At 41.7% G+C, this 14,241-nt stretch overlaps 2 protein-coding genes across 3 annotated transcripts; both read left to right on the top strand.

The window, feature by feature from the left end:
• The first annotated feature begins 208 nt into the window (after positions 1-208).
• Positions 209-9,778, top strand: LOC119916466. Of its 2 annotated transcripts, XM_038736497.1 has the most exons (9): positions 209-570; positions 896-997; positions 2,727-3,069; positions 3,185-3,467; positions 3,563-3,796; positions 4,189-4,280; positions 6,409-6,596; positions 8,323-8,474; positions 8,837-9,778. In XM_038736497.1, exons 1-9 carry the CDS (start codon positions 377-379, stop codon positions 9,238-9,240), a joined length of 1,992 nt encoding a protein of 663 aa, XP_038592425.1. In that variant the 5' UTR covers positions 209-376; the 3' UTR covers positions 9,241-9,778. The 2 variants fall into 2 exon arrangements, with proteins under 2 accessions (XP_038592425.1, XP_038592426.1); XM_038736498.1 differs by lacking the exon at positions 3,563-3,796 and having other exon boundaries at positions 217-570; positions 8,837-9,777.
• On the top strand, positions 9,249-10,233 carry LOC119916471 (gastrula zinc finger protein XlCGF49.1-like). The gene has a single exon (XM_038736502.1). The coding sequence runs from the start codon at positions 9,464-9,466 to the stop codon at positions 10,070-10,072; it is 609 nt and encodes a 202-aa protein (XP_038592430.1). The 5' UTR covers positions 9,249-9,463; the 3' UTR covers positions 10,073-10,233.
• Positions 10,234-14,241: the final 4,008 nt, after the last annotated feature.

Below are 14,241 nucleotides of genomic sequence, written 5' to 3' on the forward strand. Positions count from 1 at the left end.
AAGAAGGTCCCATTCTGTAAAATCCAGATGACATTTCAGCTCATTTCTATAAACAGACATCTGCATATGAATGCAGATACATATTTTTTAAACGCTAAATGGTTGTCAGATGATAGCCGATGGGTTCAGATTTACATTTTAGTCGATGCGTTCCGCCTCTTTTGCGCTCCACACGGACTGTTTACCTGCATGCAACCAAAGCCCGCTGCAACGTGATTGGTCAATACTCCCCGGACTACAGGCGGAAACCGGAACCTTCCTCTCCTGCAGACCCTGCATCCATGTGCAGATGGTAGAAAACAGACGGAGGAGAAGAAAGAAGATGAGATGAGTTTGAAGTGTTTGCTGGCTAACCGAGAAGCCAACATTTTGACAAATGGAGGATCGTACGTGTTATTTAGCAGAAGAAAAAGCGACGGAGCGAAAAGAGGAAGAAGTGAAACTAAATGTGGACAGACGACGGCAGAAAACAATGATCAACATCGGTGCGGCCTTCCCCAAATGGAAATCTCTGATGAGGGACAAATGTTTTCAGAGTGACGCCGAAGTTGCCTGTTTTCTGCTGCACAGGTAATTTAGCCCGATCTAAACGCAACGTGTTGTTTGGTAGCTTCAGCTGGAACATGGCCACAGGGAGACTTACCAACTCAGTAATTACTACCAGGACTGTAGTTTTACTTTCATGCGACAAATCCTACAATTTATCTTCGTTATTTGGACCCAACAGACCCGAAAATTACTGCCAATCAAAGTGTAACGTTAACCAGAAACCTTGGAGCTCATGTCAGCCAGCTGCTAACACAGCCACACTTCATATTTTAACAGAATGTATTACAGGGGTGTGCAGCTGTGTCATGTAGCACTTATTCTCTTGATGTTGCTGCTGTTTCTCCAGCTATGAGAGAGGTTCTGCAGCAACGACTCCCATGAAGGAAACACCTGTTCAACTCACAGCTGCAGCAGTGTCTAGCATCGGTGCTTCTGGAAGGATGAACAGGCAAGTCATTAATATGATATATACAGTATAGCTGCTGTATCTCCATATGTGGGATGTATCATGCTCTGTTTATTCTGTTTGAATGTCATTGCAGAATCCACAGAAATGGACCTTTTAAAAAAGGAAACCGTTCAACTGTCATAACTTCTTTGCACTACATGTCTTGTGTTTTCAAGAAGATTCAATGATTTGATAGCAGTAGCCTGATTTCACTCCCAGTCTTCCAGTCGAACCTTCGCAGAGCCACTATGAAACGAGGATCAGACTATTCTGACTATATGGGGAGCTCACTGTCATATTTTGCATAGAACTACCGATTTTCTCCTAATATACAGTCTATTATGATATAACACAAAGGATATTATATTGTTTTTAAACAGTAGAAACCTACAGTCTATGGAATAGATCCGGCGAGTTGGCGGACATGCACAGCTCTGCAAAAGGCCAGCGAATGGCAGGCAAGCAGAGAGAAGAAGAGTCAAGAGTAAGCCTCAGTTTAGCTGGAAATGTACAGTGTAATTTACAGTGGCTAATGAACAGAGACTGCAGCTTCTCAAGGTTAAGGCGGAGCTACTGTGTGTAACATCCACTCCCTCCCGATATACACACATACAACACGAATCAACTAGCAGTCGACTAGAGGCAATACTTTTCTGATTCGACTATGTAAATCCTTAATGTATTCATAATTCAAATATTTTAATGGTTATATTACTACAGCTTACTGGACATCAACTAAATTCTAAATTTCTTGCCTCAAAACGTCCAAGAAGTGGATTTAGTGAAGAAATAGTCTACGAAAATTGTAAAATATAAAACACTTGCCCCCGTCTGGTGAGCGCAATAATGATGCAGTGAATAGTCACAATTCTATGTACCAGGGACAACTTTTCCTCACTGGAAACTAAAAAAAAAAGCAAATAGTGCTTCATAATGACAATTACTATTTAGTGTTCTCTCTCTCTAGAAGTTATTGTTTTCTGAATGTGTCCTACTTTTACAGAATTGATTGGACAGATGAAGGTTCATGAAAGTTTGCATCCCTAATTTACTTCATTAACCTCAGCTCCTTGGTCACCAAAATTCAAATTAGCTTTATTGGCATGAATGTATAGCAACAATATTGCCAAAGCTATATATAAAAAGCTATACATAAAGTACATAAGGACAGTTAATTTCATAAATTTCATTAGATAAGGAAATAAAACAGCAAAAGTTGTGTTTGTGTTGATACAAAATAAAATAATAATAATAATTAAAAAAATTTAATAAACTAAGTAAATGACACAGTAACGTGTGTTATTATAATAATATTTTTTAATTTTTAAATAAAATGAATAGATAAAACCGTATATGTGTGTGTGTATTAATAGGGGAAAAAAACTAAAATTAATTATTTAGTTCATTCAAACAATCAGTATCAAATGTGAGATTTAAAAACACAACAATTACTAAAATATCAAACAATCAAAATAATAATTTGAAAATTAGTACTGCACTTCCGCGAGTCCCGCCTTTTGTGTTCCGTCAACATTATGTTATCAATTAACATTTAAATAATCTATTTTTTGACATTTGTTAATCGATTCAAAATCTTCCACGTCCGCATCGCGATGCATCTAAGAATCTATTTTTTTCTCCAACCCCTAGTCTTTACTCTGCTATTGTTATGTGATGCCAGCTTTTATTCAAATCTTTACACATATGCCTTCATGTTGGGCCTCAACAGAATGGGTGGAGCATTAAAGAAAGCACCATCGATCGATCGACTTCCAGTTATTGGAACGGGCGAGGCAGCGCATGACCAGCCTGCACGTGAAGACCCTCCTGATGAGGCTTCTCCCTGTGATCAGGACCCTGTTTTCCCATCCCCACAGCAGGTCCTTTGTGAAGATGACATCGTTGGTGCCAGAGCTTCAATAGTATACGAGGACTGCTTGAGACAGCTGGCTACATTTCTGATCCTGCCTGTGAAAAAATGTACAGGCCTTTTAAAGACTGGTGTGTGTGACTGTGTTGCCCCCTTTGAGATCAACATCACTTCCAAGGGCACAGCAACGAGTGTCGAATGGGTAAGTCCTGACAGTCGCAGCGTATCATAACTGCAAATTCCCATTAAAACACATTTGTAGTGAAAGCCAGTGCTGTACATGCCAAATGCAATCCTGCCTTTTCTTGGACTTTCAGATCTGTCCCAATGGACACAGCTTGTGGAGGTGGAATTCCCAGCCTGTAATGAAGTGTGGGACGCAAGCTGGAGATTTACTCTTGTCCACCAACATTTTGTTGTCTGGCAACGACTATGCGAAGGTCGCCCTCTTGTTCAAGTTCATGAACATGGGGATGGTGAAGAAGAACACCTTCGTGTCCATTCAGGACGCTTACTGTGTGGACACAGTGAAGAGCTTCTGGGAAGAGAGGAGGACTGAGGCCCTCAGTGGCCTTCAGGGGAAAGATGTTGTGGTCCTAGGTGCGTAGCTGAAACTTTACCATGTTATACAAGTATTGAAGACATTAGGCAGTGTGACTTTAAAATTTGGGTTTTTAATTATTACTTATTTTCAGCGGACGGCAGAAATGACTCTCCAGGCCATCGTGCACATTCATGCTGCTACGCCAACATGGAGAATGACACTAAGGAGATCATTCATGTTGCCACCATCAACAAGCAGCAGACATCCTGCAACTCTGTCGTCATGGAGAAGGAGGGTTTTATCGAGACTTTAGACAAGCTTACATCAGAGATAAATCAAGAGGAGATCTGCACAGGTGCTAATGCCCAGATCACAGCCCTTATGAGTAAGTCATCTCTCAAGTTACTCATCTGATATGTACAAATGCATGTGGTGAAAATAGGGCTGCACAATTTAGAGATAAAGTCATATAGCAATTTGTGGTATATTTGCTTGATTATCATTAACAATGCACAAAATACTGAAAACGTGTATTTCTAAAGTTAAACTAGCATTAGAAGTGATACAAATTCTACACTTCTGCTCGTGTGGATAATGAGCACACAGACACTAGTGTCAAACACACAGCACACTTTTTTGTTGAATATAATTGCACCCTTTAGCGGTTATGTAATTGAACAGGGTGACATCGCAATTGAGATTAGATTAATTGTGCAGCCCTAGTTGAAAAGATGATTGAAATATTGTAGTAATAATAAATGCTTCCCCACTTCACAGACCCAGATGAAGGCAGATACAAGGATCTTGGAATCCATCACAGTCAGGACATGTGGCATGGTGCCAAGAACCTGGTCAAAAAAATAGCTGCTGTAAGTTGAATAAGTGACTCATGTTACTGTCTACAGTATGTATTCATCAAAAAGTGACTATATCTTACATCAGGGGTATTTAACTATGTGCCATTCCTGACAGAGTATGTATGTTTTCATTCCAATCTTCTGTGCTTTGGCTCGTTATCTGTTCTATCACCCAGCTTCTGTTGAGCTTCAATTGGCAGACAGATGGCCTTACAGTCTCAAATTTCTTGTTGATTTCATGTTTCCGCTGATGATAACACTTCCAGGCTCTGAGGCAGTAAAGCGCCCCGAACCATGATGCCCCCTCCACCCTACTTTAGAGTTGGGATGAGGTTTTGATGTTAGCATGCTGTGCCTTTTTCCTCCACACATAGAGTTGTGTGCTCCTGTCAAACAATCATTTCATCTGTTCACACAATATTTTGCCAGTAGTGCTGTGGAGCACAGTGCTCTTTTGCAAATTTCAGATGCGCAGTAATGGGTTTTTTCCAATCAAAGACAAAAAAGTTGATTTCATTGTTGAGCTCCTCCTCTCTGGCTGAAGGTGTGTTAATCACTGAAATGATCTGGTGTAATTGTGGCATGTCTAAACTACCTATGAATTTTAATAAATTTATGAGAATACCCGAATATGAATTTTAATATTCAGACAATATTAATCTATCTCTCGTTTCGCGGGGCACCACCGGAGTTGTTATCTAGAGTTAATTAATCTAGAGTCTCCGGACCTCTAGGTAGCTTTTAATAATTATACAATTATTCACCAGTGATCAGTTAGTTAATAATCGCTCAGTTATCATAAATCCATCAGTCAGTCTCATATCTAAAGGGTAAATTCTCTTGGCAGGGACTTAGAATTAGGCAATACACACAATTCCTTGATTACAGTGAATTTATTAACTAACTAAGGTGATATAGAAAGGTGGTTAAATAAATCAGAGAAATAAACAATGGCTAAACAATGAGAATGAAGGTTTGATTGTGAGAGGATTTTACTCAAACGGCAACTAATGAATGCAATTAGATGATAACTAAATTTGTCTAGGGGTTTAAAGATGACATATGCTGGGCTAAAGATAAATGGATTAGCAACTATTCGACGTCACTTACCACAGAATGTAGGTCTTACTGCTTGCGTTTCTCCCCGGCAGGTTGCTGGTAAACGGCCTCACACTTGCAGAGTCCGTGCGTTCTCGGTTAGGTCAGGACTCTGACTGGGCCACTACAGAAAGCATATTTTCTGGTGCTGAATCCATTCTGTTGTTGATGTATTTCTTTGGTTTGGGTTGTTGTCCTGTTGCATCACCCATCTCCTGTTGAGCTTCAATTGGTGCACAGACGGCCTTACATTCTCCCGTAAAATTTCTTGATAAACTTTTCAATCGATGATAGTACCCTTACCAGGCTCTGAGGCAGTAAAGCAGCCCCAAACCATGATGCCCCCTCCACCATACTTTACAGTTTTATGGTTTTGATGTTAGCGTGCTGTGCCTTTCTGTGTTGTGCGGCTTTCAGACAACTCAGCTTTGGTTTCATCTGTCCACAGAATATTTTGTCAGTAGTGCTGTGGAACATTCAAGTGCTCTTTTGAAAACTTCAGGGGGTTTTTTGGACAGCGTGGCTTCCTCTATGGTGTCCTCCCATGACCTCTATTCTTGTTCAATGTTTGACATAACGTAATCGTCAACAGAGATGTTAGCATGTTCCAGAGATTTCTGTAAGTCTTCAGCTGACTAGGATATTTCTTAACCTCATTGAACATTCTGCACTGTTACCATGTAATCATCCTTATAGGACGGCCACTCCTAGGGAAATTGGACACTGAGTGGATTCCAGGTTGCCGGACTCTAATTAGCTTTTGGAGAAGTCATTAGCATTAGCCTAGGGGCTCACATACTTTTACCACCCTGCACTGTGAATGTCTATACAGTGTGTCCAAAAAAACATGAAATTTGATTGTGTGGTATAAGTTTCAGCATGCAGAGTTTGTCTATTTTTGTGATTTAGATAAAGACATTTTTTCACCAATTTATACAGAAATCCAGGTAACTGGGACTTGGGACTGTATGTTTATAATGTTCATCTGTTTTTTCACTTTCATATGATGGATCTTCTAATAGTGCTGTTTTGTTTTTCAAAGGAACTGTGGCTTGGCATCACTCACCATGTCTGTGACATTTACACCTGGACTAATAGAAGGTGTCAACATGGGTACCTGAAAGAAAGAAAGGCGTGGATCCAGAGAGCCTTCAGGTGCCACAAAGCTTTAGTGGACATTGTTCTCAATGAGCGTTGGCTGAAGGATGTGCATAAATACCTGCGCTTCAGGTAAAGTGTGACTACATGTTTCACACAGATGTACATTATGACTATTTGTGTTAAATTATATTAAAAAAAAAAATTGTTGTATCAGATCAGCTGCAGACCTAGACGCATTCCAGAATCATATATTGATGTATGTCAGCAAGCGCTTCACTTTCACTCCCCCAGTTTATGAGGGAAGAGTTCTGCTTGCTGCTCTGGACTATCAATGTATTCAGTGCAAGTGATTCATTATTAGGGCCCAAGCACGAACCGTGCGAGGGACTGGAGGGATTTATTTTTTTTCTTTCTTTTTTTTTTCTTCAAAGTAACCTCAATTTTGGGGGCCTAAACATACTCGAAAACTCACCAAACTTTGCACAAAATTCAGGAGTGGCGAAAGATTTCGTATTTTATGGGTTTCTCGCATGGGCGTGGCGTGGCAAAAGGGCTTGCTAGCGCCCCCTACAGAGCAGCCCCTGGACAAAGTTTCACTTACGTGTACAAGATTTCTGTGGTACATTTATCAAGTCCAGACACACAAAAAAGCCATTGCCTAAACCAAACAGGAAGTCAAACAATGGTCATTTTTGGCAATTGACACACTTTAACAAACTCCTCCTAGCGATTTAGTCCAACCGATTTCAGATTTGTGTTGTGCAGTCTGTGTTCACTCATAGCACCACCTGCTGGCAACAGGAAATGACACGTTTTACGCTGTACTACTCCGAGCAGGTTTGACATGTGAACTTCAAAACTGGCAGCGAAGTGCCATGTTTTGCCATGACACAGGAAGTTGTTCTAACTGTACTTAAGACATTGATGATGCTATGTTGTGAATCTTGTGAGTTTTCGGATAACGGCATGTCCTTGGCGTGGTGTCAAAGTTCACAGGAAGTTGTTGTAACTTTGCTGAACATGCTCATATCTCCACCATATCTTCACACATTTGATAAGGGTCACGCCCTCAACACATCTACAGGTCAAAATTCACCCTACCTCATAGCGGCATCTGCTGGAATCAGGAAGTGTTCCTTCAAAGATGCAGCCCCTGCGCACTGAATCACAAAGATACACAAAAAGTTTGTGGTACATGTATCATCCCAAGACGCACAAAAAAGCCTCTTGGAGCCATACCTGAAATCAGACAGGAATTCAGCCATTTTTTATTTGAATGTTCAATTAAAGCCTAATTATGGCCTTTTACAAGGTCCCTACTTTGATAAACTCCTCCTAGGGAATTAATCAGATTGACATAAATTTTCTACTGTGCATTCTAAAGTCATTGATGATGAAAAGTTGGGCTATCTGTGAGTTTTCGTCGATGGGCGTGTCCGTGGCGTGGCATCAAAGATCAGCTCTTTGCCATGACACAGGAAGTTGCTGTAACTTCAGTGTACATGCACACATGTGCACAAATCTTTACGTGCTTGACGTAACTGTCCCTCCCCGAACACATCTACATGCCAATATTCATTTATATACATAGCGACAAATTGCTATGTTGCGCCACAAAGGGTACACAGGAAGTGACGTATAACACCTTCATGCAACGTCCGAAGTGCGTAGCAAATTCACAGCCGCAACAGCAGAGCTCCAGAATATGCAACGCGACCGACTCACACCCGGACGCGCTACAAGTGCGAGGGCCTGCTGAACGCTACTTGCAGCTTTAATTTACATTGGTTTTCATGGTTATCAGTTGTTATAATGACTAACTGATATTGAATGGTTGAAATTTATGTAATTACAGTTTCAGAAGGCTGCACAAGAAAAACAGCAGAAGACACAGGTTATATGCCCTGAAATCTGAAAAAAACAATGCATACATCTCTGAACTGCAAGCAAGGATTGTAAAGAGGAGAATCACAAGTGGAGTGGGGATGCCTAGAAGGCAGAAGACAGGTAAGACTTTGTTTTCTTCCAGGCCTGAAGTTTATGGTGACTTGGATCAGACAGAACTTATGTGTGCTGTTCCGGAGGGACATTGACACAGTGGGTCATTTAATTTGGAAGACTTGTTGAGAAAAAAGGGTGCAAAATTTGAAGCAAACCGTGGTTTAAGACTTTTAAAGACCACCTACTTGTCATCGATGGTGTGCACCATCACTATGGTTAAATATGTTCTTGACCTGTAATATTTGTTAAAGTAACTCCATCTTTCACATTATAGAGAAGTTTGTACAACTTCTATTTGATGATGATTTCTATTTGTTTTTATTAGTTTACTAGATAAAGGCTGCCAACAATTTTTTGCTGTGTTTCAGTGTTCCCTACAGATGTCCAGCAGCTGTTGGTGATTAAAGAAGAGGTTCCCTCTGAGTGTAGCCCCAGTCTGGACCAGGAGGACCCAGAGCTCCTACACATAAAAGAAGAACAGGAGGAACTCTGGACCAGTCAGGAGGGAGAGCAGCTTAATGGGCTGGAGGAGGCTGATATCACCAGGTTCCCATTCACTGCTGTTACTGTGAAGAGTGAAGATGAGGAAGAGAAACCTCAGTCTCCACAGCTTCATCAAAGCCAAACTGAGGACAACAGAGAGGCAGAGCCTTCAGCCAGCAGCTCAGCTACGCAGATAAAAACAGAAACTGATGGAGGATCAGAACCTGCTGGGAACCTTGATCATAGTCATTTACAACCAGATACTGATGAAAAAAGCTTCAGACACTGAAGTCAGTGAAAATGACTGGCAAGAACCTTTGTCAGATTCTGAAGCTGAAACTGAAGACAGTGACAATGGTTGGAAGGAGACCAGAGCACCTGAGTCAGGTGTAAATGCTCTGAAATATAAGGAAGCTCCTGTAAGTGATGCAGGATGTAATGCTGGGAAAGAATCATTTAGTTGCTTTGAATGTGGTAAACAATATCAACACAAGGGGTCTCTTCAGAGACACATGGTGTGTCATTCAGGAAAAAGATCCTCCAACCGTCTGGTTAATAAAAAATGTTTTAGAGTAAAGAAAAATGTAGATTCAGAGGTGAGAGTCCACACAGGAGAGAAACCATTTGGCTGTGATGTTTGTGGTAAGAAATTTACACAACGGGGAAATCTTAAGACACACATGAGCGTGCACACAGGAGAGAAACCATTTGGCTGTGATGTTTGTGGTAAAAGATTTTACCGGCAAACAAATCTTAAAGAACACATGAGAGTTCATACAGGAGAGAAATCATTTGCCTGTGATGTTTGTGGTAAAAGATTTAACCAGCGGTCAAATCTTAAAACACACATGAGAGTGCACACTGGAGAGAGACCATTTGGCTGTGATGTTTGTGGTAAAAGATTTAACCAGCAGATACATCTTAAGGAACACATGAGAGTTCATACAGGAGAGAAACCATTTTGTTGTGATGTTTGTAGAAAAAGATTTAACCGGCAGTCACATCTTAAGGAACACATGAGAGTTCACACAGGAGAGAAACCATTTTGCTGTGATGTTTGTGGTAAAAGATTTAACCAGCAGTCAAATCTTAAGACACACATGAGAGTCCACACAGGATAGAAATACAGCAGTTTTTATTGTCTTTTAGGGTTTTGTTGTATTTTGTGTTTGGCTTTCTCTTATTTTAAAATATGTATAAAAAAGTATTCTGGTTAAAATGCTGCCTACTAAAGCCATCTACGTTTAAAAGTTATTCAAATAAAGTTTTTCTATTTAGTTAATTGGTTTCAATACTTTTTTGTGTGAACAGATGAGCAATCTGTGTGTTAATGTGTAATCTGTAAAAATAAAACACTTTCCACAAACACAAAATGAAGATTTGTAAACTCAAACATATTTTGCAAATACAAAACAGTGGCCTGTACTACAAAGCGGGGTAACTGGCTTGTCCAGGTAACTTCAGGAGTAACTCTGTGACGTTGGGTGTAACCCCTTTTATGCGGCCACGCACCAACTCCAATTAAGTTTAACACCGATTCAACTAACCAACATCTTATTCACCACCGTAGTACCGTTTAACTCCAGTGTAAACGGTCAGAGTTTATCAACCCTGAGTTTGCCTGATAACCCCAAGTAGGTTGAACTCCCTTTGTAGTACATGCCACAGATCTTCAAATACACAAATAAATTCCAATTAATATATTAAATCATTTCCAAATAATTTAACCGCTTTTGTGAATGTTCCTAAAATTTACAACTTTCAAAAAGGCATTTGTGAGTCCAGTTTTAATTTATAAATTGTTAAAAAAAAAAGCATTTGTGAATATCTTCCTAACATTTGACACTTTCAAACAGACATTTGTGAGACCAGCTTGTATTTGTCGATCTGAGTTCTACACACACGTTTTGATACAAACTTTCTGCCAGTGGAATGAAAATCGGCTTGTTTCACTTGGCCTTTTTCGAAGAGCAGAGCTGCCTGAAAGCACTAGGTTGTTGCTGTCGCTAAGGATATATCAGCTGCTCTGTTTTAACATAACTTTAATGCAGCCTGAAATTCAGCTGTGGTGTTGTGTCAGGAGAGGCAGCAATTTAAACCAGCGGTGAGTAAGAAATAGTATAAATTATACATGTATTTAGTTAAGCTTTGAGTAGAGGGAAAGTCCGGTAGCCGCTAGGCTAATTTGAGCAGTGTGAAATGTCATAGGCTTAAGCTAGTATTAATGGTGTGAAGTTAAAAACGAAGGTTACAATATGGTAACCTTAGTACTATAAGCACTGGCGGAGCCCTCTACTGGACTCTATGGGTACTACCACCTCCAGTCACACGCACACTCTTGCCCACTGAAATGTTTATTGTGCACGTAGCCAACCAATAGGACATCACCACCGATGTGCGTGACATACAAACAGTGGGTGGAACCCGATGATTGTCCGCCCTAGCCGTGACAAGCCAAAGTTTACCACACCAACCCGGTCGGGATCACATCACCTTGGTGACGGAATGGTGGACCATCCCTGAAAAGGTCGCTTGACTGAGGCGTAGCCTGACCATGACCTGGATTGCCCTGACTTCTCACTGGAACGTCAGGCACCACCAGTGTATGTTCCCCCTCTACACCCATTAGTCACCGGATCCTCACATTACAGATCCTAGGTTGCACTTCGTGAGCGAGAAGGAGTTTGACATATCCAAGAGATAGGAACGCATGGTAAGGGCCATGGTGTTACGTATAGCTCAAGGGCTGAACGCAGGCGACAGTGGTTTTGGACCCAGATGCGGAGACGGTAAGGGTAAAGGCAGTGAAACTTAATGGTGATGTGGTGTGAGCAGTCCAAAACACAAAGCACAAAAATCCAAGACACGAAGGGTTGCGTAGTCCGAAAGTCCAACAAAAGTATAAATCCACAAAAGGCACTGGAAGCACTGGAAACACTAAAGCAACTAGCACAAAATCAACACTAACTAAATCCACAATGAACTGGCACTGAATGAAAGACAGACAACCACTAAAATACATCAGTGAGGGAGAAATTAATTACACACGGGTGAGACCACAAAGACAAGGAAAGACTCCCAGCATTCCAAAACAAACCCATCCCCAACAACAGAAACCAAAACACAAGTCCAACTAGGGTAGGTGGAGGGATAAAGTAGGAGGGATCCAGGAAACCACAGAAACAAAAGACAAACAGAGTCCAAACCAAAATCCCTGGTGGACAGCCACAGAACTGGGGACAGCAGGTGACTTCAGGCGGACGGCCTGGGGAAAACAGACAGTTGGGGGGGTCGACCCGACAGGCCGAGAAGATTAGGTGAGCGGCCTGGAAGTTGAGAGCGAGGGCAAAAACCTTTTTGAGGTCGGGCAGGTGCCCTGCGACAAGGACTGTAAACCTTAGAAGGTTGAACAAGAGGCCGTCAACGAGGGCAAGACCTCTCCAGAGACCAGGCAGGGCTAAAGTCCAGCAACGAAGCAGCAGAACATGGAACCAGAGACAAGGCTGCAGGGCTGAGGACCGGAGCCTGGACTGCCAGGCTGAGGGCTGGCGATTGGACAGCTGGGCTGGGAACCGGTGTCGATGCACTGTGGCCTGAACCTGGTTGGACCACCGAAGGGGAACCAGGAGCAAGTGTGGGTCGGGCCACCGACGGAGACCTTGGAGCAGCAGTTGGTCAGGCCACAAACGAGGGACCGGGAGCAGGAGTCGGTCGGGCCACTTACAAGGGATCAGGAGTGTAGGAGATGGTTGAGCCACCAACAAAGGACCCGGAGCAGGAGTCGGTCGGGCCACCGACTGAACATGGGGGGCAGGGATCAGTCAGACCACCAATGGAGCTGGTGTCGGTTGGTCCACCGACGAGGAACCAGGGACAGGTGTCGGTTGGGCCACCGACTGGACACATGGAGCAGGAGTCGGTCGTGCCACCGACAGAGAAACTGGAGCTGGCGTTGGTCGGACCACAGAACGGAACACGTGGAGTGGTAGGTGGTCAGACCATGACGTACCAGGCAGGACAGTAGGCACCTCTGTTGCACTGGGTTGTGACGAGGAGCTGGGCAGTGGAGGCTCAGAGGTGAGGAGATATACAGGCCGCTGATGGAGTTGGCAGCCATAATGGCCACGTCTCCTGCCATGACCACCATGGGACCCAGGAAAGATAGCAGGCGTGTCCCCACATAGGAGTGCTGGTTTTTGGGGAAGACAACAGATGAAAATCTTGGGGAAATTAATAAATTTTGGCTCTTGTCACTGTACCGTAAATATGGGCTTTTATTCCTCCCCGACAACATGTTCAACTGCACCATTGTGTTTTCATTTTGATTATAGTGTTTTTGCATCATGCTGAGCTCATCCTCTGTTATTACAGCCTTTTTTCAAGTCTTTAAAAGCATAAAATTAGCAGCCTAGCCCCAGCTTTATTGTCTATTTTCCTCTAAATGGGACCATAATTTACTAAATTAACATCATGCTGTATTGAAGAAGACTTAAAACTAGCGATTGAGACCATAAACATGTTAGGAAAGTGTTTACTTATGTGATAAACAAGTGAGAAGTAGGGTAATTTTGTCATTAAGTCGCCCCCTGTTGGCCATTACAAAGAATGCAGGTTTAAGGCACTTTTCATGTTCCTTTTTTAAAAAAAACGCAACTTTCTCTTTACGCTGGTATTTTTTGGGGCCAGTAATCTACATTTAATGTTGCTACATTTGTCATTCATACCTTCATTACTGAACTAGTCTTTCATCTACAAGCCGAGTGATTACGCAGTAGAGATTTAGCCGGTGCACCTGTGCCAGATATTAATAAGCTGGACAGATGCAAACATTCAGAAAATCAGGCAAATAGTTTTCAGTTTAAGAAGTGATTTGTTCTACTAATGTTACTCAGTCGGACTGGATTCTGCTGCTACATTTTACAGAATCATCTTGTTGCGGAGAGCATGGCTTTCTGATGGAAATTAGCGAGTTTATTTTTATTAACTAAAATTAGAGTTAATCAACAAGCAAAGCGAAGTGCATTCCCTACAAATAACAATGTTACACATTTCTAAGATGATGCACAGTGATGAAACACTTCTTATTCCAAAACACTGAACAATATTAAAACACAAAGTAGCCTGTACCAAAGCACCAGTGAGATGGTTAAATTGATGATGACATTTCTTATTTATTTATTGTACTCAAGGGCTCAGAAAAACATTTGAATGGTTTAGAATTGATACTAAGTATTCTTTCTGTGAACTACAAGAAGAACCAATCTGTCATTTGTGTATGTATAGTAGGATA

Source organism: Micropterus salmoides, unplaced genomic scaffold (genome assembly GCF_014851395.1).
Source record: "Micropterus salmoides isolate LMB-PRFRI ecotype aquatic unplaced genomic scaffold, ASM1485139v1 Ms_hic_scaffold_21, whole genome shotgun sequence".
Lineage (NCBI taxonomy): Eukaryota > Metazoa > Chordata > Actinopteri > Centrarchiformes > Centrarchidae > Micropterus > Micropterus salmoides.